This window comes from Anoplopoma fimbria, chromosome 1 (genome assembly GCF_027596085.1).
Source record: "Anoplopoma fimbria isolate UVic2021 breed Golden Eagle Sablefish chromosome 1, Afim_UVic_2022, whole genome shotgun sequence".
Lineage (NCBI taxonomy): Eukaryota > Metazoa > Chordata > Actinopteri > Perciformes > Anoplopomatidae > Anoplopoma > Anoplopoma fimbria.
In genome coordinates, this window is record NC_072449.1 from 22,122,255 (window position 1) to 22,147,853 (window position 25,599).

At 42.1% G+C, this 25,599-nt stretch overlaps 1 protein-coding gene across 3 annotated transcripts; it reads left to right on the forward strand.

Moving 5' to 3' along the window:
* The first annotated feature begins 1,417 nt into the window (after positions 1-1,417).
* Positions 1,418-25,599, forward strand: arhgap32a (Rho GTPase activating protein 32a). Of its 3 annotated transcripts, none has more exons than XM_054601078.1 (23): positions 1,418-1,635; positions 7,742-7,855; positions 8,743-8,848; positions 10,296-10,387; positions 10,660-10,744; positions 14,233-14,319; positions 14,414-14,551; positions 14,732-14,824; positions 15,642-15,764; positions 15,891-15,968; positions 17,140-17,221; positions 17,647-17,796; positions 18,129-18,231; positions 18,882-19,026; positions 19,352-19,434; positions 19,831-19,938; positions 20,111-20,256; positions 20,337-20,550; positions 21,038-21,186; positions 21,360-21,434; positions 21,536-21,940; positions 22,070-22,207; positions 22,389-25,599. In XM_054601078.1, exons 2-23 carry the CDS (start codon positions 7,767-7,769, stop codon positions 24,632-24,634), a joined length of 4,935 nt encoding a protein of 1,644 aa, XP_054457053.1. In that variant the 5' UTR covers positions 1,418-1,635; positions 7,742-7,766; the 3' UTR covers positions 24,635-25,599. The 3 variants fall into 3 exon arrangements, with proteins under 3 accessions (XP_054457053.1, XP_054457061.1, XP_054457046.1); XM_054601086.1 differs by having other exon boundaries at positions 22,073-22,207; XM_054601071.1 differs by having other exon boundaries at positions 21,536-22,207.

Here is a 25,599-nt window from a genome sequence, read left to right on the forward strand (position 1 = left end):
GCAGGCTGGGAAGCAAACAAATGAGCAGCCATCTGCATACACCTGAGGAGTGCAGTTAATCCACTGGTCAAACACACAAACCTTCAGAGGCCTAGTTTCATAAATGCTACATTATACCTGCAGATTTTTTTCAAAAATAGTTTCATCGTGTATATTTTCCACCAGCCATTATATTGCATGTTTGAAGTAAAGTTATTGTGATTTTGGGATGAATCTCATTATTTTATCATTATCAAATAATTTGCCAGTTTTTGATTTATCGGATAATTGTTTGCTCTGCAATATGGCATTAAACAGTAAAAAAATGGCCATCACAATATTGCCTAAAAAAAAATCTAAAGGAAAGCAAAATGCTTGCTCACAGCAAATCTTAAGTTCACAAACAAAACATCAACTATTCATTTTAATTTAACGTTTAATTGGCATGTAAACTTAAGTGTTAAAACCACGTGAGGTTTAACGAGGGTTATTATGTGCAATAAGTAGCTGAGACTTATGGAAGTTACTATAGGCTCTGTTGTTTTTTTAATGGTTTTTGAATGGGTTAAACAAACCCAGTCTTTCTGCTAAACCATGATGAATCTGTTCTGCCAATAGCTATATATTCTAAAAAGCAGACCCATCATTTACTTTAATATCACAGTGCAGAAATTCTCATACAAGTAAAGGTCCTGCAGCTGGTAAAGTAAAGGTCTTGCTACTTTATATGGGCTACTGCTCCTTTTTGTTGATAATATTGTGTTATTATAATCTAAGTCTGTAAAGCAACCCATAACTAAATGTATCCACTTAATTTAGAGGTGTGAAAAGTACTATATTTCCCTCTGAGAAGTACAGGAGTAGAATAATAAAATTGAAATTACACAGAATACTCAAGATAAAGATAAAGAGGTTTTTTTTTATTGTGCATAACATTGCCTATAGCCTCCAGCACTTGAGTAAATGTTGTACTATTGCTTTGAGAAGCTGCAACCAATGATGTTTGGTAGTTGCCTGACAAATGACATAAGCAACATTCAAAATAGTTGGAGGTGGCTGTGCCTTGTTAATTTATCTTTTTGATTATAGGGCCCAAAAATGTCAGTACGAGCTCTAGGGATCATGAAAATGGTCCAAGTGGCCCCTCAAGCAAAAAGAGGAACAGCTGTGTCTCCCATTATCTCCTCCAGTGGACGGGCACAATCAGATGATATAGTGGAGATGGAGTGATTTCCCCCTCCTCTCACTGTTACCAACCACCTACACTACATGCTTATGTAATGCATTACCTAACACCACACAACTTGGCAGATGGGGCTCTTCGGGCTGGTGAATATTAGCAATATATTCCAAGGCGCGGGCACGAGATCAGTTGCGCGCGCGCTCCCGCTGGCGAGTGCAGATTCACTCACAGCAGCCAGCCAGCCCAGCGGCGGCTCCCCGGAACGACTCCCACACTGCCTCAGCGACGCCGCACGCCAGCACGGTTTCTCTCTTAAAATAACATCTACCTCAGAGTCCTGTGGCCGCTGACCCGCGCGTGCACGTGCGCGTGTGCCCGAGAGAAGCGTTTCTGCAGTGCGATGCTGACAACATGTTTCCTCGTCGAGAAGACCAGCGCCGTGCAGCGTAGAGGAGCAGCGTGCACAGTCACAGGTAGGCTGGTCGACCGGGGACATCCATGTTTTAATCGATCAGCCGATTAACATTAAGTTGATAGAAGGATCGAGTGTGCATGAGTGTGGGAAAGTGAAGCCTTACGTGTGTGTGTGTGTGTGTGCGTGTGTGTGGCTGCATGAGGCTGACCGGTGATCGGTCGGGCCCAACAGGTCAGAGTACACCGGTGGTTAACTTTCCCACATGTGTGTGTGTGTGTGTGTGTGTGTGTGTGTGTGTGTGTGTGTGTGTAGGTGTATGTGTGTGTGTGTGTGTTGTGTAATAATAGGTATATGTTGTATTGGTAGTTCAAACGATTAATCGACCTCAAACGATTAATCGAAAAGACGATCGACAGACAATTAATGAGAAACTATTTGGAGGATCAAACATTTAGGTTATTTTTTTTTTTTAAAGCACTCATACCATTATGTTTCTGTAATTTAAAGGACCAAACGATTTACGATGTAATTAAGAAAATGAACAGCCCATTAATCTAAAGTAATTAATGTGAAGCCTGTATCCCCTAAAACACAAAAGTATAGATCCATTCAAGTATATAATACCTAAAAATCAATCAGCAACTATTTTGGTAGTTAAATAATAATAATTAATAATCTTTTTCAAGGCCTTACTTTTTGCTTTAGCAAATAGTTTTGGCCATTTTACACTATATTCTGCCATTTTATAGCATAAGCCAGCAACCATTGAATCGAGAAAATAATCTATTGAGGAATTGACAGAGAAAATGATCATTTTTTTTGCAGCCCAGCAACACATTATGAAGCCTTTACCCACAATACACAAAACTTGTTTGTGTGTGTAAAACAAAATGACAGGTACATGTAAGGTGTTTTATATCTAAGATGAAATAATGAACCGATTTAGGATTTGTATTTGAGATGGATTACTGTTGTCAGTCATTCTTTAATTCTCTATGTTTACTGGTTTTAGCTTAATAATTGTCAGGGTTTGCTGATTTTCTTTGTCATATGTTACAGTAAAATAAATATAATTGTTTTTTGGAATGGTTCTCCAACAAAACAAGCTATTAAATGACATTATCTGGGCCTTGAGGATTTTTGGTGTTCAGTACTTGTATGTGTGTAGGAGTGTACTGGAACAAAATAATAGACCTGCTATTTTATACCTGTACATGTTTGGTATTTTGTGATGTAATGCCATACCATCCTTCAACGCAATCACAGCCTCAAACCGCATTACAACAGACTTGAGCATGAGCTTTACAAGGGCAGTGATTGGTGCAGGGATGGATTGTATAGCAAACTGTATAGCAGTTTCTGTTACACCTAATTGTTGCGTTAGCGAGCTAGTGGCATATAGTGGCATGCTTACAGAATCACTGTTTAAAATATTTTTTCATTTGTCTGTTCAAGAGGAAGCAATTGTGTGCTTAAAACTGAAACAAGCTTGTACTGTAAGGCTTAGGTGACAGATTGATTTGTTGATTAAATATTTGTGTCTTTGTTGTCTACAACCTAATCGCCCTGCTGCTCTCTACCCTTCATCAGTGACTCTGATGGTTTCAGGACAAAGATTGAGCCCTGACACCGACTCAGTGTGAGATTAACTAAATTTAATCTCACTCTAGATTTCAAGAAGATTATAGGATCATATGACCCCTTCCTCCTCCTCCTCCTCTTCCTCCCCCACCAAAAAGTGACATAAGTGACAAAGCTCCAGTAAAGATGGTTGATTTAATAAATGTTCTGCATTGTGGCTCACTGAGAGAGCAGCAGCACACCCACTGTCTGAGTCCTGCAAGGCTGGAGAAGCGACGGTGTCATTGCCTAAGGCAGGTTGTCTGACGATGATGATGATGATGATGATGATGATGATGATGGTGGTGGAGATGGTAATGATGATGTGTCAACGCTTATGGTCAAAGGTCCCTCTAAGGCTTTATTATCCCTCCTCGTGCTAAGTCATCCTCAGTCTGGAGGAGCTTCAAGTCACGATGGACGGGACGAGAGAGAGGTTACCATGGCAACTACGGGCCTTTTCTCCACCGCGTCTCTCTCTCTCTCTCTCTCTCTCTCTCTCGCTTGTGTTGACTGCATTCCAGAGCTCAGAATGAGAGCATGAAACCAACTTTATACAGGCCTGTCACATCCTCTGAGGGAGACGACGTTTGTACTGTGTTTTTTTTATTTACATCAAAATCAAGACATGTTGAGGATGCAACTGCTGTTCTAATTTGTATGCTTATTCATTACATGACTACGTGTAATTGAAAGCGATTGGTGGTTTTGAGAATTATCACCCGACTCTGCAGTTCCCCTCAGCTCTATAGAGCTTATAATGTCTTTCGGCTCTTGTTTTTTGGTTTTCCAGCCCCCAAACTTCACTGTTTGGGTTCAGCCTCACAGTGCTCATCTTCATTGTCAGCTAAGAAGCCTCTGAACTGTAAAATAGGTTGGTCTGTAGGCTAAGTTCCCAGCACCAACCAGCAGACAGACAAAGTTAGCAATGAGCTGGTAAATAAAGTGGAGCATTTAGCAGCTAAAGAGCCAGACCTCTCCCTCAGTAGTTGGTAGAGAATAAAAAAAAAAAGAGCTAAAGGAAAGTAAATATTAAGCCTTTATTAGTCCCACAATGGGGAAATTATTACTCTGCATTTAACCCATCCCGGAGGAGCAGTGGGCTGCAATGAAGCGCCCGGGGATATTGGACTTACAGTCATCATTTTTAACACAACTAGGATTCCAAATAAATAGTTATGTTTGTCTGTAACTGCTGGATGTGTGAATGAGCACCTTGCTAACAAATGTTTTTGCAGTTTTAATAATCTGTTTGGCATATTGTAGAATACAAACGCTGCAAGGGGCCTGCTCGGGTTTAAAATACAGTTGAACACTTTAAGTTGGAGAAACTTCAGGCCTGTGGCTCTTATAGGGATTTTCAGCTGCGCAATAATAAAAGTACAGCCAACAGAGATAATGACAAATCAGCCTTAATATTACTCACCTTTTTTTAGAAGACTCTACCACACACCCGCCCTAATTAACTAGCTAACCTTTCTATTAGGACATTGTTTCTCTATGTGTGTCATTTACAGCCCATCTTAAACGGCATACCAGAGGCCTCCTTAATCACCTGTTAGGTCAATAAAAGTACTCCATAATATCCATATATGAGCTGTGTTAACATGTGGATTGAGTTTGTGGTCAAACCCTGATACAAAAAAGGTGAAATGCCAGCTTTTCCTTTTTTCTCTGCTTTACTCCCTCCGTCCTCTCATATGTGAAGAAGAAGCCGTGACTCACTTGGATACATCTGCTGCGTGTCTCCAGCTACAAATATGTGGGCAGCCATTCCTCATGTCGACACACTTGCTGATACCGGTTTCATAAACAGTGCGCAAGATTGTGTAGGCTGCCCTATTTTTCTTGAAAAATGCCATGTAGGCCATCGGATACCAGGGCAACATCCATCTGTGCTGCTCCAGTCTCCTGACATCAGAACATGTCTCCCTTTAAGTGTGACAGGTAAAGACGGCTTCTTTTTGTTGTTGTATACGGACTTAGTTTTGGATTATACTTTTTGATATGACTGACTGATTTACAGCGGTTGATTCCGAGTTTTCTTACATTAAACCTGTATGGGAGATTGTGTGGCTCCTGGATTGACATTGTCCTATTTTTCTCTCTTATAATGCAGCACCAAGTGTCGGTAGATGACACCCTTTTTTTCCTCTGCCATGGACAGTGACACACACAGAGCAAGATCTCTGCCTAAAATCACAACCTATTTTTTTTATTTTTTATATTGTGAAAGCCTTGTCTTTTTATAGCTTTATCTATTTGGGGCATTTCCAAAATAGTCTTTTCATGTATTGTGGTGCTTGCTATAAGAACACTCGCTTGTTAATATGTTGCTCCCTGTTGTCTTCAGCAAAGTCTTTTAGATGAAAACAAAAGCCAATTACTCTTTTTACCCGGCAGGCAGCTAGCCGGACTCCTCTGCAAAGTGAAGTACAACATGTTCCTTCACTTGAAAACACTCTCTGATGTCTGATGTGGTACAATCAGCAAGGCCAGGCATTGTACTGTGTACCATGCAACATTTTTTATTTTTTTTCATTAATCATGGAATGCATGAATCCACAAGGAATCTCTGCCCACTTAGCACCACATAGCCAAAATATTGTTAACGAGGCAAAGCTATCCACCATTATCTTGATGACTGTGCAGTACAGCTTTGTTTTTGTGTGGTCCTAGACACTAATCATATAACATGCACTCCTGATGCTTCCAGGTCTGCATCATTTGCCAACACACTGCTAATTCATATGTCTTTACAAACATTTCCCCCCCCCGAAGTGACCTTTTTGGTAAAACAGCACTCAATGTAACTTCACAACATTAAATTATTATATGTTGTCTCTCCTCTGGGCAAGGTTATGGTGTGTAGAGAAGAGATATGGCACGAGATGTGGATAGAGTAGAGTCCATTCTGGCCTGTATTATGGCCTGCTCACATTCTGCTGACTCAGTAGGTTTTGTGGAAGTCAGTAAACAGCAACTCAGTTATAGGCTACGAGCCATAGGGGCTGGTGGGAAACTGCTACTACAGCAGACACCCGGGCTGATGAATCTACTCGTTACTCCAAACATTTCTATGTTGATTAGCAGACCTGCTTAGGGAAGAGGTAAAACATTTTTGACGATGCGACAGGACTTGTTTTTTTTTTTGTCCACATTCCCTGAAACCACTGTTTAACCCTGAGCACCCACATATGTGTGGAAACTAGTTGTGGGAAGACTTTAGAGAGAAGTTGGGAAGAGCCTAGTTTCGCTTCATCAGGGCATTCTTTCAGTTTGTTTACAGTAAATAAAGACAGGAGTAGTAATAATGGAGTGTGATAAAGAGTGAGAGTGATAGGGGCTGTCCCAACCGTCCAATGAACCAATGTTCAAGTCAAATGTAGAAAAATAAAAGGAGATGCCAATATCCACATTTTTTTGTCAGTGTAATACGTCTGACTGTTTTTGTTTTAGCATGTCAAGAGATCTGGTAATATGGCTAGATTGTCATTTAAATGTGAGCCGTGGAAACCTGCCAGCTGGCTGAGCTTTCTGTGAGAACTGGGCACATTCTCTCTTCCTACGGGTGTTTCCAGTTTCTTCCCACAGTCCAAAGACATGCAGGTTAGGCATATTGGTCTGTCTATATGTATTAGCCCTGTGACAGACTGGCGACATGTCCAGGGTGCACTCTGACCAATGTGAGCTGGGGCTGGATCCATTCCCAGGATGGATAACCATGGATAGTGGATGGGTAGAAGGATGCGCACCAACCATATAAACTCAAAGTCCTATTATTATCTAACTTATTACACCTAAAGGAGGGGGCAACAGATTAAGTAATAATGCGTGACCCACCTTAATGGATTTCATACTAAAGTGGTGCAGATTTGCAGTTTATGTAAAACCAGGCGACCTACCGTGAACCTGTTTTTTTGGGGCCTTGTTATCGTGTTTAGATCCAAATGCTTTTGATTTCTACCAGAGTGCAAAAACAGAATGACACCCTTTTGGAAATTGTTCAATTTTTATGGAAGCATTTGCATTCGTCAAAAAAAAGAGTAAAAAAGAAAAACCAGTCACCTTGATTTAATATTTGAGAAGGTCGGAACAGACTGAGGGATGCTAACTATAGAAGAAACAAAATAAATAAAAAAGAACGACCCTTATCCTGCAAATGTTATCCAGTAACATGTACTGAAGCTGCTATGGCAATCTTGACATTTCCTTGAGCAAGATATGAGTATGTTTTTGCTTCCAGCTAGAACCTGTCAGTGGTATGCTAAAAAGAATCTGATGTTCTCGTGATACCATCCTATGAATTTGCAGTCAGACATGCATTATCACCGAAGCAGCATGATGTCATCGCAGATTACAGTCTGGGTTCTGTGGATGGTAGCCTTGAGAGTCGCGCACGCTGCAGCCTTGAGTGGGTTCTCATCTGGCGGCTTCATTGCGTTGGACTCTTCCTCCCATCCTCCCATATTCTTCCTCCTGCCCACCCACACTCACTCACTCACTCACTCTCTCCTTTCCCTTCCCCTCACGTGTCTCTACAGCGGGCTGTTGCAGTCAGGCAGCATCATGGAGGCTGGATGTGTGGTTGCCGCGGTGATTGAGAATGCTGCCTCAGGACCCCATCGTCAACCAGGAAGTGGTGACGTCCTTGAGGGGTGAGTGACTGTCTTTTTCTGTGTTTCATGTAAGCTGAAAAGAATTGTGTAAAACCGTATTAAAAAAAAAATGTGTGAGTGTGTTTTGCCTTTGAATGAGATGAATAAAACTAGACATGTAATGGTAAGGATTAAACATTTTCAGAGAAACACAGAGACAGGAAAACCCTCCCTGTGTAAAGCTCCATTAGGTCCAAAGCTCACTCTTATGTCCCATGTTTTTACATTCTGTGTGTGTAATTATCTATGTCACTCTGGGTCACATAAATGACAACGTGTGTCCGTGTTCTTTTCCTCATGTCCTGATTACATCACGCTAAATCACTGACAAATCCAAGGCCTGTCTCTCTGCTCCCTTTGTTGCTCATAAAAGTTGTGCTGAATGAACCTCACCCTCCACTCCTGAATACACAGAGTCACATTTCAAGTGAAGGGTTTTGTGAAGCACTCCCTTGTGGGTGGATTGCCTTTATGGAGCTCTGAATAGACAAGCTTTGCTCCCCTGAGCGCATACAAAAGACATGGCTTTTTGTTGATTCTAACATTGTGAGTGATGCTACCATTTTTCATCTGTAGAGAGGATTTGTTCCTATTTAGATCTGTTCGGAAAAGATGGTTGTTTTCTATGTTTTATTAACGAATTTCTCTCTGAATTTCAGGAATTTAAAAACCTAATACAACATGACTTTTTGTGCAATGCTGGTGCAATGTCATGCTTTTTAAGTCACATATTGGGAATTCATTCCTCACTTGCTCCCTCTGGTGTATTTGAAAAAAACTACAAATCATGTTTGAATACCCCAGACTACATGGATTTGCTCATTATGTCATGCCACCTTTTCTTGTGTTTTTAATCATTTTATGTGATTCCCTGTCTGTTTCTGCAGAGATGTCCTACCATCTACTGACCTGGACAAAGACAATGCCTTACCTCAAGAAACCAACAATATTCCTCCAGAAGAGAAACCGCCACGGGAGACTTCCACTGCCATGGTACACGCCCGCCCACGCACACAACTGTGACTCATCACTCATACAAAACAAATACATACACGCATACCAACGGACATGTCGCCCTTCTTCCTCAGTGAGGCAGCATTGGTTGTGTATGTGATTCACACCATGATGTCACCACAAGGTGATGGTGATTATGTCATGTAGTCCTCATGTTAGGGTCAGTAGTCTAAATGATGAAGGTTTGGAACATGTGTAGAAGTGGATTCAAGGATGTCTCATCTTCGGATTGACAGGGAGGTGGCTTGTTTGAGGAGTGATTAAGTAAAGATGTTATGACAATATTGTCACAGACAAGTGATGTCATATCCCCTTCAGTTTACTCCTTTGGATAGCAAAGTTCTATCTTAATATCCTCCATATTGGCTCTTTCTTTCATTCTGTGAGGGAAATAACCTGTTTAAATAATTGAAGTCTCTTTGATGTGTGACAAAGCACCTGCAGTGTTTCAATTTTAGTTAAAGTACAGCCAATTTCTTTTTTAATGTATGTATATTTTTTTATACGTTTTAATTTAGATTTTCAAATGATACATCATCCTGCACACTCATCACATGTCAACAAACACATCTAATTGAAACAGGACAATAAGACACAACAAGACATAAACATTACTGTACCAATATAACATTGATAGCCAAACTTTATTGACAAACGCATAGACAGACAACCTTGCTCAGATTGATTTATATCAAATAATGACATGACCTGACATAATATAGCATAGCATAATTGAGCATAGCATAACTTAACATAAGTGTATAATAATGATAATAATAATAAAAATTACTTTGTAAAGCTCTTTTCAAAACAAAGTTAAAGTGCTTTACACTAGTCCAGGATTAAAACATTTCAGGATTTGCGGCAAAATAAAATCAGGATAAAAAACTGAAATTGTTGAAAATGTAACTGTATCTTAAAAACAATTATAAACTGACTGGTTAATAAAGATAAATAGCACAACATAGCTTTCATAGCATAACAACATTAGCATAATATAGGCAAAACATAACATACAGTAATACTATAACATTAGCATAACATAACAGTAGTATAGTATATCCTAACATAAAATCAGCATAGAATAGAATAACACCAATAGCCTAATAGAAAAATAACAAATTACATAATATAACATTACATAATATAACATAATAAAACATTAACATAATATTTGCATAGCTTAACATAGCAAAGCATTACCAGAACATAGTCATAGCATTGTTATAATGTATCATACTATGAGCATAATAGCCTCAACATAACATTAGCAAAGACATATACTCACTACTTTATTCTTATACAAGGCGTTTAAGTTCTTGTTCTGCATCTTTTGCTGAACAAACAGTGTTTCACGATGATCAACATAATCAATCGTCCTGTTACTGACTGACACTTATTGATGTGTACTTTCTCCCTTTGGCAGGTGAGTAGTGATGACATCACAGAGCACCCGGCCGAGCCCCTCCTGCGCTCCTGCGTCAGCACGGCAAGCATGAAGGTCAAGAACGTGAAGAAGTAGGTGCTCTCCCTGTGACAGTGTTGGTGCTATTATGGGCTGTGTTAAACAGGGCTCTTATTTAGGCCAGTGAAATGAGGACCTCTGAAATGACGTGCGCGGCACAGACAGACAAGCCTGCTGGGTCTCTAACCCTGTTCCCTCACACATAGGCCCACATAGACCTTTTCCCTCTTTTGCTTTGCTCTGCTTTTCTCTCCATCACAGTGTCAGTGTGTTGAATACTGATGAGGGGCTCTTGTGCTGTGTTTATTTTTCTTATTTTCTTTAGGCTGACATTCCCCAGAGGACACTTCCCCAGGTTGGCAGAGTGTGCCCATTTCCACTATGAGACTGTTGACTTTGGCAATGTACAGGTGAGTCCTGAAAATACTTATATTGACTTCTACATGAGGGAGTAACTATGTTAAGTAATTGTGTTTTTGGCTCAAGTTCAGCGGCCATTTTGGTGAATTGCTCCAGTAATGCATCCTTCTTGAAATGCAATGTGGCAGTTGAACCAATATCCTTGATTCTCTTTTCCCGAAAGTCTTTATTGCATTGTACGTCTTTTTCCTAAAATGTCTCATGACAGCTGTTAATGTGTCATTTATCAGGTGATCTATTGAAGATAAATTTGTCCAGAATGTTACATCACCATGCATAAATCATTCTTTTCACGGTTACAGATTTTATTAGTCCCATTCCTATTAAAGCCATGATCTGATTCCAGCAGCGTGTTAATCCTCTGCATTACAGTATATTAATGTCACAGTCATCTGACCTGTAAACCTGTGATCCAGACTTATTAGTTTGACGAAATCACATGATGCTTAATAGCACATGATTCCATCCAGTGAGTAAATGAGATAGAGACTGAGATGAGAGACTATCCAGGATTTGTAAGACATGACTCGTTTTTTAAATTCAAAACCTGTTCTGACAAAAACAAAAGGAGGTGTGAGAATATATTGTGACAGTTAAATGTAGTTGGAGGTAGATCCTATGTTGTACACTATTTTAGCCATGAAGTTTGGGTACAGATATTCATGTTCCCGGGAATGGATTAATTGCAATAAGTTTTAATTCAAAATACCTGCAAATAAAATGACTATTAACATTAGCTGTTCTTAATGTTTAGTGATCATTAGCAATTTATGGCATGCTAACACAGAAAGTGAACATGGTAGATATTTTACCTGCTTAAAATCAGCAAGTTAGCATTGTCCTGTGAGCATGTTAACACACTGACATTGAGCTCAAAGCATCACTGAGCCAAACATAGCCCCACAGTGCAAATAGCATGGCTGTAGACCCTTGACCTTGTTTTTATACACTGTAATACATTTAGAGAAAATCTGCACGTTGCAACATTAGCTACTAAGACGTGATTTGAATATCATGTGGTCACAGTTGGTTATAATATATATATTACGACTCTTACCAGCCAACAAATGATTTGAACGAATAGGCTCAGAATTATATTTAACTTTTAAGTATATTTGCACTAGTGATTATGAGAATCAGTGAAGCACTAGTGGTTGCTCAGTCGTGTGGAAGTGGCTGTTAGCCGCCTGGTTAATCTCAGTGCAGTTCAGTTTGGTTGCCAGCAGAGTGCAGCAGTCGTCGGCACAAGAAGAGTTGCATGGGCAGTGCATGCATGCTGTGGGGCTGAATATGTAGCGCTAATGGATTACAGTGTGGCATGATGGACCAGTCTTAATTCCCAGGATGCTTTCTCTCTGTTGGGTAAACATCCCGCTGTGGTTGCCATGATGTGATGGCTCCATCAGTAGAGGGGAGGCGAGCGAAACGGCACAACAGTTTTGAGTGACCTTGAAAAGCTCCACAGGGAGAAGAAAAAGCCGAGCTGAGCCGGAAGAGAAAACATCAGTCTGGGGAGACACTGACACTGAAAGCTGTCAGCACATACACACACATACAATCATTGAATCTGAATACTTCTACTGCACTATAGTATTTTGGATGAATACTTTCTCAACTTAATCTGTGAAATTAGCCTTTGTTCTTGCTGTGTCTCCCATGATGCATTAGCCTGCCTATATATTCGTATACTGTGGCGGCAGGAGGGGAGGGTACTGATCAGGTCTCATGTATCCTAATCACAGGCTAGCTCAAGGACAGCAGACTGCCTCTGTCTGCAGCCTGCCCGACCGATTCCTCTCCAGATTAGCTCCAGTCTCGCCTTGAGAAAGGAATGAATGCGAATTGTTTTGAAATGAAGAAGGGTCGTCTATCTATCTTGTGCATCTCCGCCTCTGTATGATGGATGAGCTCGTGCATCTGTGTGTGCCAGTTGAGCCCATTTACTGCCAACCCCATCTTTTGTCACTGGAGGAAGGAGAGCGGTTAAGAGAGAGGGGGGAGGGCGACGGAGGCAGAGTAAGGGGAGGGAGGAGGGGGAAGAGATGGAAAGAAGGAGGCAGGAGGGGGGTGTAAGAGACACAGGAGGAAGCATCCCCTTTTCATATTTCTGTATTGAATGGAGCAGTGAGCGCGTGGTGATCCAAAGCCTTATGAATGAGTGTTTTTACGTGAGGCTGCAGGGGACTGAAAACAGGCGATTTAAACTCTGCTGCCAAGGTTTAGCTAGTTGGAGGAGCTAACTGAGGTCCAGGACTCCGACTGAACACAAACAAAGAGCCACTTCCTCCAGCTGTGGATGGATATCTAGGATGCCTTAGTGGCAGGTAACCTGAATATTTGGATGTGTATGTATCTGGTTTAGCTTCTGGGTCCAGAATTTTGTGAATAGATGAATTAATGCAGATTTAGATTTTGCAGAAATGTTAGCATGCTTTATTTTGAAAGGAGTAGTCCTGGATGTGTGAGCATCACAGAGGAAGTGATGCTCAGACATGCCTCCAATGGAAACTTTCTGGGTTTTTTTTCTCGTTTTGTTTCATAATTTTTCATTTTCATCAAGCTAGTGTTTTGTTTCATCAAAAAGGGATCATTGTTTTTCTCTAATTCTCTGTATGATCCTGCTTTCCATCCTGCATTTGGCCTCCTGACCCTCATCGGTACTTAATTCAGGCGCTTAGTCCAGGCTTTTATTTCAAACAAATCCTTGCAGTGAATGAGAGCTCTTCCATCATGACTTATTCAAGAACAAATCTCTCATTCTGCTTTCTTTGTAAGTCTGGTTTTGCTGTATTACTGTTGAGCAGTAACTAGGTCGCTGTGTGTTGTGTAACAGTGTATCTGGATGAGTAGCTAACAGTTATAAATAACCAGAACTTCCTTTGGTTTCAGCCTTTGAAGTCTCCTCCACAGTAATGTCTATCAATGTACTCCCAAACTCCTGCGAGGCTTTGATCTCTCCATTTTGGGGCATATAGAATTCATTAGAGAAGAAATTTGACCTAAATCTATACCTCCAAGCGCTGATTCTTTCGCAGCTTATGTATTATATATGTCATACTGCAGGATTTATGGAGAAGTGAGAATATTAATCTGTGCTATGTCTAGCAGAGGAAATGTACTGCACTCATTTCTCTGTTAAACTATATCATGAAGGCTGTCAAATTAAAAGAATCTGAATTTCTTAAGAGCTTTTTTTTCCAAGAAAAATACTTACAAATCTTAACGTACATCTTTTGTTTTTCAGGCAATTCTTCCAAATATTTAATGTTACTCCAGTTTTGAAGGTTTTTCTACTCCAGCCCATAGTTCAGTATAAAAGCAGCTTCACTATTTAATGGAAAAATGTGGTTTGGGCATGATGTTCTTCTTGTATTCCAGGTCAGATACAGAGAGGTTGTTGTATTACATGCATCCATTATTTAGAATGTGGGTCCCCTTAATATTGGATCCTCTGTCTCTTTTTATTCTTCTCTTATAGCTGGCTTTCGCAGAGGGGCAGAGTGAAGGACCGAAGGCTGGTCTGGACTCCAAAGAGCTGGTCTTTCTGGTCCAGATCACCTGCCAGGTAACCTTACTTGCTACATACTGAAAATAGACATTTTTTTAATATCAAACTTTTTTGCCTCAATCTTACGAAATTTTCTCTCTCTCGTTGTCAGAGTCGAAACTGGCTGGTGAAGAGATCCTATGAAGACTTCCGTGTGCTGGACAAACACCTGCACCTGTGTATCTATGACCGCCGTTACTCCCAGCTCACCGAGCTGCCACGATACGACGCGTTAAAGGACACCGTTGAGGTACCACAGAGCTACAACTCCAGCACCTCTGATTTGTGATCGCAATTAGAAATGAAGCTTCATTAACATTTATAATTTATATGATGATTGAAATGAGTCTGTTCTGTTGCGTGATGTGTGGAAAGTTACTCTTAAATGATCAGACTTTATTTAATCTTGACATCCTGTGTCTGCATTCAGTCAGGAACCAAGATGCTGGCCACCTACCTGTCCCGCTTCTCCGCCATAGCTGACAACAAGATCAACTGCGGTCCAGTGCTAACATGGATGGAGGTATCTTCTTATCAACCGTTTGCCCACTTCCTATCAGTTATGCACTTTCTAGAAATTACCCCATTAAGTGAATTCAATATTTAATATTCACGATCAATATTTAAGTAGTTAAGTTAAAGGAACAGTCAGACATTTTTAGGGGGAGTCAGCTGATGAAAATCTATGTTAATTTCTGGGAATAGGTACAGGACATTATGGCCAAACTCAAGGATTGACATTTATCACATGTAGAAATTAAAATGTAAAGACAAGACAGATGGTTTAGGAATATCTAAGTGGTTTATTTCTGGATGAACAGCTGCTGGGCGTCCTCATAGCGATGCCAGGTTAGTGCACAACACCTACTGTGAGCATGTGTGGTAGCACTCTGCCAGTGCAGATGCAGTGCAGAGGTTGGTTTGTGTGGGTGGGCCAACTCTTGTTGAGATTAGTTTGTTTTTGTATCGACTTTCTTATATAATCATGTGGAAGTAGGATAAATAAACACTTTTCCGTTTACAGCGGAGATAACTGCTGTAAACCAATAAAAAAAGAAAAATCCAACACATTATTAATATATGATTGGCTAGGCAAGACTACTGTAAATACCAGGGAAAATACTAATGATTACTTTAATACAACCATACTGCAGTAACATATTGTTTTGCTGCTCATGTGAAAAATGCCAATATTGCTTGTCTCCCTCTATCATTTTAAATAAAGCGGAACCAGCTGCTTCTTTCTGCTTCCAGGCTTTGAGCTAGGCTCTGCCAACATTTCTAACTCTTCTCGAGAGTTTTGTTTGAATGTTTCTAATGACATTATTTTCTTTTTCCAGATTGACAACAAGGGGAACCACCTTCTGGTGTCTGAGGAATCCTCAATCAATGTTCCTGCCATTGCTGCTGCCCACGTCACCAAACGCTACACAGCCCAGGCCACAGACGAGTTGACCTTTGAGGTAACATCAGTTTTTTGAGCAGAATTCTTTTCATATGCATGTTTCTGATCCCATCATAATGCCTTTTTTAATGTGCTCAGCTGAGATCTGACTTTGTTCTCATCATCACACTCCTTTGTGACCCAGGTGGGGGACATTGTGTCGGTCATAGACATGCCACCTAAAGAAGACACAGGCTGGTGGAGAGGAAAACATGGCTTTCAGGTAAATCATCTGCTGTGCTTCACTCACATTGATGTTTAATAGAGGAAGTATGGGTTGCCAGGTTACCGTTAGCAACCATTTTGAGAAAATTGTCAACCAATTCTTGGCCTTTAGTTGTCATCAGTTGTTACCACTTTTTACCTTAACAAAAGGCAGCGCAAAGAGCAAAACATGCACCCCAAAATAGATACATCTTCAAAATGTGTTGCATTAGTGATATTTGAACATTGCTGTTACAGTAAGAATCAGAACACGCTGCACGTGACAACAATGGACCTGCGTTTATGTGTTTACTCACATGCACACAAGCATTTGTTTTACAGAGAATGGCAAAGCAAATAATGTTGTTTTGACTGTAGGGTGAAAGTTTGCCTAAGCCATTAACATAACAAACAGATGTGCAAATTGATTCATCTGAAAAAAGAGCAAGATGAACCTGAACGGAAAACAAAAAATGATAGGAGAAGTATACCAGCATCTCTGAGCATGTGCAACAGGCTAACATATAACTGCATAGTATCTTGAACATTTCTCAAACAATAATATGGGTAAAGATGACAAACCGTATTTTAAGTTCAGCAACCAAAAGCTGATGCCTTTTATTAGTTAGTGTTGAGCCCTAAGAGAACAATCAAATCACATTGATCGATTTGAATATTTTTGAGTTGTACAGTAAGAGAGGGATTTTCATAATAAAAATGACTAAAATATGTTGCAATACATAAATGAATCATCAACACAGGGATCACAGGACTAGAGCTATGATTATATTTTTGATTGTACTGTGTCTTTAAGTAAAACGGTCCTTCATTCAAATTACATTTTGTCCAGGGAATTCATCCTGAGGAATAAAGACACACTTCTTGGTTTTTATATATTAGCAAATATGAGTTGAACCTCTTTTTTTTTTTTTTTTTTTTAAATTGCAATAGCAAAAAGCAGCTAGTTTGTTATTGGTGTTGTGCGACACCCTGACAAGCTTTGCACATAAGAATGCAAACCTGCTATTTTCCGCCTGAGGCAGCATGAACCCTCATGCTTACTGACCTATTTCTGCACCTTCGCCCGACTGCAGTCTGCCACAGCATTAAACACCCCCACCGGTCCTTATTGAACCAACAGCTCTGTCTCTTGTCTTTACGCTGCTGATCTTCTCTCTCTCTTCCTGCAGGTCGGTTTCTTCCCCTGCGACTGTGTTGAGCTGATAAATGACAAGATTCCCCCCAGTGTTCAGAGCTCGGTGCCGAAGCCAGGTAATGTTCAGTCGGTGTCTGTCCTTTTGCTCGATGATTTATTTAAGACTTGCTCTAAGGATTTGAGATGGATTTATTGCCATGCTTGGTTTTTCCGGGACAGTGCTGTGGTTGTACCCGACTCGGATAAGACCTGCAGTGAAGTCACAACCTAGGGAAGACCTTCTGAGATGGTTGAAAAATGCTTATTTTGGTGTAATTGAGACCTGCAGTGAATTTGTGTCCGGTTGAGAAATTGGGATGATCTGTGTTTGCTTCTGGCCTCGGAAGCCTCAGTGCTGAATATTAGTTGTGCACAAGACATCAAACTTTCTTATGTTTTTCTTCATTCTATGTCTGTCTTCCTTTTATTGTAAAGCACTTTGTGCTACATTTTATGTATGAAATTTGCTATACAAATAACGTTTATTATTATCCTTAAACAGTGTGTAAGAAGCATGGGAAGCTTGTAACTTTCCTGAGGACTTTCATGAAGTCTCGCCCGCCGCCTCAGAAGCTGCGACAGCGCGGTATCCTCAAAGAGAGAGTGTTTGGCTGTGACCTGGGGGAATATCTGCACAACTCAGGACATGAGGGTAAAATATTCCTACAATGGCTTCTTTTTTCCCCTATTTTCCATCGTTTAATTCTTACCCACTGGCATTTCACACTTAAATGTTTCACATTTTCAAACGTAAACACCCCGAGAAGGAATTACACAGTGAATCGGCTGCCTGTATTGGAGATTTGCATTGCTGTGATGTTTGATGTGAATTGAGTCGGTGGTGTGGATAACAAGCCAGCAAGATGTGCTTCTGCATATATTCTTGTAGATTTGCCAAATGCTGTGTTATATTTCTGTTTTTTCAGACGTGTTGAAATGCCTGTGGCATGGTAGCCTCTCCTGACTCTCTACTGTCTCCTGTAGTCCCACAGGTTGTTAAGAGCTGTGCTGACTTCATAGAGAAACATGGAGTTGTGGACGGGATCTACAGACTGTCTGGGATCTCCTCCAACATCCAGAAGCTGAGGTTTGTACTCTTTTTGATCATTATATTGATAAAAAATGTAACCCGAATATACAGAATGTATCAATAAAAAAGCTGTATCAATGCTTGCTGTCCAAGTGTTGTTTTTGAGCTGCTTCTTCTGAAACCCATCAAATACAATTTGATTCAAGCTGTGTGGCTTTGAATGGCTGTAATTATTTCCCCATCTAATCTTTGTTTGCCAGGAGGAATTCCTGAAGCAAACTCTCATTAGCAGATAAATCTGAAGGCTCATAATCTGGTGTTGTGTTGACAGCCAAAAAAAAGGGATTTTCTCACAATAAAAAACTTGTTGACCGATGCCGCATCGCATCTAATAGTTTTAGGATAATGACGAGGATGTGGTGAGAGTTTTCTTTACCTGCTCCACCTCACTGTAAAATCTGTTGTCTTGTTTTGTTTCGGGAGGAATGTTATTAGCTTTTGGCAGTGTTATTAAAGTAGGCTTTAGAATTTCATAAGATGTGAGAATTTGAAAAACAAATAAGTAATTCACCAAGCATTATTACCTTGTCCAAAGCAAAGTGTAATGTTGAAATGTTTAGCTTGTTTTTGTGTTTTCATACTGTCAGATTGGCAGTAGGATGACTCCCATGCTGTTCTTGATCTCCTTTTTTTCTGTCTCCGTCTAGGCACGAGTTTGACTCAGAACAGGTCCCAGACCTGAGCAGAGACGTCTTCAGACAGGACATCCACTCAGTGGGCTCCCTCTGCAAGCTGTACTTCAGAGAGCTGCCCAACCCTCTGCTCACCTACCAGCTCTACGAAAGATTCTCTGTAAGGACCAGAGATGTGGAACTGGAGCAGGGACTTATCCTGCACATAGATATGGGGATGCAAAAAGCTACATATATCCTGTTACTCAGTGTTGATCAAAGAACTGGAGAAACAATGTCAAATTTCCAGCTCAGTTTTAAGTGCCGTTCAAAAAATGGGGTCATTGCACTGAGTTTTCTAGGAACAGCAGGGGATGTGCACGATTAAACAGAATAGCAGATTAAGAGAGCCAAAACACTGGATGCTCTGAATATAAAAGAGAAAGAGAGTGGGACTGTTTATCAGCCTCTCAGTGACGTGTGTGCTTTATCCTCTGTCTTCACAGGAGGCCGTGTCTGCAGCCACAGATGAGGAGAGGCTGGTCAAAATCCACAATGTCATCCAGCAGCTGCCTCCTCCGCACTACAGGTCAGGTTTAAAGCTCAATGTCGCACCCTGGTGGCCTCCAGTGGATTTATATTCCTATTTCTAGAGATGGGAGTGTTGCATGAGAATAAACCTGTCAATTCTGTGAAGCTAATTTTAATTGTGTGCAGAAAAACGTCCCACCAAATGATGTAAAACTCTACTCTAAATAATCATAATATCAGTCTGATCATCTCTCAGTGCAGCATAACATTCCTGCTGTACGTGGATATTATTATTAACATATAAGCAATAGTCCTGATTGTTGGATGCAATGAATTGACCCTCTCCTATGACCCAGGATTTATTTTTATACCGTCTAAAAGGACATTAAATGCAAGAAGAGATTTTTACAGGGTATAATATGTATATTCAATATTTGCCTTTCTTTCCCTACAGGACTCTGGAGTACCTCATGAGACACCTCTCGTACCTGGCCACCTTCAGCCCCATCACTAACATGCACACTAAAAACCTGGCTATCGTCTGGGCGCCTAACCTCCTCAGGTAACTCTTGAACTATTATCCCAGATGAAAGGCGACATGCAAACTGTTTGATTTGCACTGACGTCCCCAACGTAGTCATTTCCTTCTAGTGTATCTGTGCCGGTGAACTGGGGCATGTCTCCCTGGTCCAGAGCTGTGAAATAGGTTGTGCTGTTCTGTGACTGTGTTTCAGGTCCAGACAGATCGAGTCGGCCTGTTTTAGCGGCACAGCAGCGTTCATGGAGGTGCGTATCCAGTCGGTGGTGGTGGAGTTCATCCTCAATAACACCGAGGCTCTCTTCAGCGCTAAACTCAATGCCATCATACGTGAAAGCACAGGTTGGTTGAAATAGGAACACATTGACATGCTGCATCTGTTCTGGGGTTAAGTGCATCTCTGAAAAACTCCTTATTTTCAGGTAACAACACCCTATCCAGACCCAAGTCCCTGATGGTCTGCTCCCCATCCACAAAGTTACTGTCTCTGGAGGAGGCCCAGGCTCGCACTCAGCAACAGCTGGGCTCCCCGGCCACCACCCCCTGCCTCACCCACAGCGACTACATCGAGGTTGGGGAGGGACCCGGAGCTCTGCTCGGCAAGTTCCACACCGTCATCGAGCTCCCGATGGAGAGGTAGGGAAATGGACCGACTGATCAGTCCTCCTGTTAATTGATTATATGAATTCTTCTGCTGAATGAGCGTGTGAAATCATTTGTGATTGGAGTTGTTCAATGATAATGCTTTGTATATATTTTAACAAGCAATCAATTATTAGATCATCAGAAACAAAAGAAACAATCATTGCTTCAAAATTACTTCATAATACCAAACATTTGTTAGTTACCGCTATTAAAATGTGTTGTGAGGAACTGACGATAATTCTGGTTTATATGTGTTATGTGTCGGTCGGACAAAACAATTTATAGTTTCCTTGTAATGGACATTTTCATGATTTTCTGACATGTTCTTCCCTAATCAATTAATCTGATTTACAATTTAAAGAAAATAATTCTTAGTAGCAGCCCTAATGTTTAATTTAGTTTTGCTTGTTTGCGGTAACTGGCACTTTTGTTAGAGGAAACAGCGGGTGTTGAAGATGATTTATTTCTTGTCTTGTAGTGGAAAGCGGCCTCCTGTTAAGGCTAAGAAGTCTCCTGTGGGGAACTGGCTTTCCTTTTTCCACCTGGGCAAGTCCCACTCTGTGTCCAAGCGTAAACTGAAGCGACACCCCAGCGAGCCTAACGAGATAAAGAGCATTGCACTGCCAGGTTAGATCACATCTGTTGCTACACGGCCAGAAAACATAAATCCCCTGTGCGTATTTGAACTTGTAGAATTATTCAACAAATCTTGACAGTCCCATGTGTTGAAATGTTATTTTATAGAGGCAGTGAGAATTCATTTTATTGCGAAAAATCATTTTCGCTGAAAATATTTGCAGGTGGAAGAGGAGATAGCGGCACATTGCGCTCCACCAAAAGTGAGGAATCTCTCACCTCTTTGCATAATGTGGAAGGTAATTATTCATGCACACTACAAGTGATTTGTAATATCTGTATTTCTGCGACTACAGATGATTCAGTCTGAATATGCATGTGCTTTTTTATTCCATCCCAGGGGAGCCCCCGAGTTACCGCCCCCGCAGACCTCGTTCGACTAGTGAGGCCGTTTCTGGCATCTGTAGAGACGACGTACGCGACGCCAGAAGTAAAGATGACCACAGGACCCATCCACTAAATGGGAGTCATAGTGGTGCTGATCGCATCCGCACAGCAGCATGTATTTCACCACCGCACCAGGAGGACGATCTGGATCTTTGTCCGCCAGCTGCAGGCATCTATAGTTTGGACTTTGACCCAATGTCTTTTCAGTGCAGCCCACACTCAGCGACGCCTGGGCTGCAACACAAGGATGTAAATAAATGGAAGAAGAGCACAGGCTGTTCTAGTGAATCAGAGCCCATCTCCTCTGCTAACAACAACATTATCGGCTTTCAATCTCCCGATATTAGCCCTTTTCTCGGTAAGGGTGGGAAGAAGGTTACCCCCAAGCAGCTCTCTCCTAAACTCAGGAAGAAATCATTTAAGATGCAGGCAGACGTTCAGAATGCATCTGCCTGTCCTCCACCTCTTCCTTCTTCTTCTCCCCCAGCAGAGAAGTGTGAAGCTCCACTGAAAGATGGGAAGGAGACAAGAGCGCCATACCCACATTACAGCCCACTCAGCACAGCGAGCCAGGGCTCAGCCCTGACCGACCTCAGTCAGTCTGCACAGAACCTGCCTGATCCAGGTCAGTACCACTCCTCTATTAACATTAGACATACTATTTACCGTATATAGTTGGTATCTTTTTAAATATTAAAGCACTCTGTAGTTTCTTATGAAAGCTTTTGTGTCTTGTCCCATCATGTCTTACCATAGCTTTGTTTGTCTTGTCATACTGTAGCGTTGTTTGTCTTATCCCTCCCCAGGAACAGATAGACTTATGAGTTCAGTGTCTGTTCTCCCTCCTCACCCTCCCTTGACGAGTGCTGCACGCAAGTTGGCGTTGGCTCTGGCTGAATCTGCCCACCAGGCCAGCAGTGGTTCCCAGAGAAGAGGCAACGTCCCATCCCAACCCCTCCAGAGACCGGAGGTTCCTCACGCCCAGGACAGACCGTCCCGGCCCTCTGTTCTGGATCTTAAAGTGTACCCCCAGGAGTACCGCGGCCCTCACGCCTCCTCTGTTTCCCAGTGGCAAACATCAACGCATGGCCCTGTAGAGAGCCCCGGCCGCCCTCGTCCTGTTCATTTCATACCGGCCCACCTCGGCTCTGAGCCGTTGCAGGTCATTGATGGGAAGGAAAGCATGTGCAATTTCACGCCTAACGTCAGCCCGCTCGGGTCAGGGAGCTTGGATGAAGGCAGTTCAGAGAGGAGGGACCGCAGGGTGGAAAAAGAACTTGCCACACAAGCGGAACCCACCTATCAGAGCGTTGGGGTGTCAACACCCACCCAACCTGTCTGCTCCGCTCAGAGCCCGTCAACTTCTCCTGTATATGTGAACACAGACTCCATCAATGTATATAATTTCCGCGCTGTTCTGGCGGAGACCTCCATGCCTGCCTCAATCGAGGAGGTCATTCCACGTCCATTACAGTCCCCCTCAACCCATCACTACAGCCCTGAGGACGACAGACCTCTTGGCCTGGTTGAGGATGTCTATGGCAATCATCATCACCGCCATCGGCCGATTCAAACAGGTCGAATGCCTGCACCTCACTGCCCTCGGCCTGATGCTCTGCCACATCTCATTTTGGGGCCAAATAACATGTACAGGCAGTCCTCTGAAGGCCGCTACAGCACTTTAGGGTTAAGGCAACCTTTGTCACCTCAGTACGGACGTTACCCCAGAGATGAGCACCTCATCAGTGGCGGCCACAGGCAACCAGGCCAATGCCAGAGGTCAGAAGATAGAGTAGTCGGGCACCCAGCCATTCGGAGGGCTCGCTCCTTCCACGCCCCTCAGATTAGTCACTACGAGCTGGCAGAGGCAGAAGTCCTTCCCCCTGACACCATGTTTTATGTCGAGCAGACGTCGAGCCAGGACGCGCCCTATCAGAGGCTGATTCAGACCGGCGTTCACCCCGTCCGGCAGCAGTTTGAGAACACGCATGCAGATTACCGTTACAGCCCCTATTCTGAAATTAACCCAGCGGACGGCTCCGGCTGTTATGGAGAGCCATGCAGACAAAGCGGCATCCGGCACAGTCAGTCTTACACCATGCGTTCCACAAGGGAAAGCGGACCGTCGGATTACTACAACTACTCTCCACGCCGCGTCCCTCCTGGTAACAGGGAGCTTTACATAGAGAGCAGGGACACTGTCGTTTACGAGGCCAGAGATGCAGAAGTTTTTGAGAGAGTCCTTTATCAACCGGTCAAGCAGGAGAGTAAATCCAGGCGTAAAAATACATGTCAGAACGTGTCTCCTTATGAGAGCCCTGTCTCGTCGACAGACACAAGAAACAGAGACATAATGCACACAAGAAGCAAGTCAGACCCTGGAAACGCCTGCCTCCTGTCTGCTACGAGGACAGAGAACCAAAATGTGGAAGCTGCATCCCCGAACTCCCATCGGTCTCAAAAGGCAGACCCCGAAGTCGTCAGGCAGCACTATGGTTACCGGTCAAGTGCTGACCCAGGACCATCCAGGCGGATTCAGATCAAAGAGACCTCCTCGCAGCAACCTCCGCTACGCAAAGTCCCCTCGCTTCCAGAAAGGGGCTGTCCTAACATCGAGCGGAGTAACAGAAGCCAAGCACGAGTGCATGACCAGGATCGATTCCTAATGACCAACGCTGTCAACAGCTGCTCTGGTGTTGTGAAACCCGGCATCCTCAGGAGGCCGGGGAGGTCGCAGAGCACCAGAGAAAACCGTCACTACTATCATTACCACGGCAAATCCCCGTTGGATCCTGAACATCCGGGATCCTTTTCCACTCAGCCCAACAGAAGGACTCAGAGCACTAAAGTCAGACCCACACAATATGACCACAAGGAGGGGTATTACGCAGCGCCCAGACTTAAACCCACAAGATCCGGTAAAGCCGTGGCTGGATATTTGCCCGGCCAGGGCTGCATGTCTCCCCGCGGCCAGAGACTGCTGTCAAAGGCTCTGGGTCAGGAGGCTTTTTATCATGCTGCACTGAGATCAGAGGCCGGGGTTTACGACTGATTGTGAGCACTGGTTTTATCCGATTCCACATTGGGGCCAAAGGAGAACAGCACTTTATCCTCTGCCGGACCAACAGACTGTTGTGTTGAAAGTGTGTTTGTTTTAACCGTCAGGAGCTGCTAAAAAGTGTGACGTGAGGCTGCTGCTGGAGAAAATACTGTCGCCCTCACTGGGAATTTCACATTTTGCAACAGCTTTTGAGGGAGCTCAAAGGGAACAAGTGAACCGTATGCAGATATTGTCTTAAATTTATTTGAAAGTAACGCTAAGAGAAACGAGTGAAAACGATGGCTTATATATTTTATTTAATGTCTAAACAACAAGAAATGCCAAGCTAAAGTGTCTGGTTTTATTAATATGATTACAGTAAATACATGTAAAAAAAAATAACATTCATTTTAAATGTATTATATTTGTATAAATAACACACCGCTAACATGTGGCTAATGTACTGTACATTTTGTTTTCTATTCTAGTCTGCTCAGACTTCAACAAGCACTTTTGAGGATAACAGTGTATGAAACACATTGTCTTAATGTGGTGTACATGAAGCCTCTTGATAAACAGTATATATTTTTTTTCTGTAAGAAACAGCTTGCTCGAATCATAATTTAATACTAAATTAGCACTTTTGGGGGGTAAATGGGAAAATAACCTCATGGTTTCTAACTTTTCTTTATCACACATTGTATAATGCAATCTTAAGATAACAATGCGTGCTATGATTTTGGTAAAAGCTACCATGCTATGAAATATGCTACACATACAGTAAAGGCAATTTAGTTCATTCAGTGAAAAAGTGTATTTTGTATGGCATTGTGGCTGTCACAAAAAATGAATTTCTTTTCTCTTTTAGGGAACTTTTAAAGTGATGTTTTACATTAAATATGATGTTGTTTTATTCATTAAAGAGGCTGTTTCAAATCCAAACATGTACATGAGGATATTCTGTTAAAGACATGCGT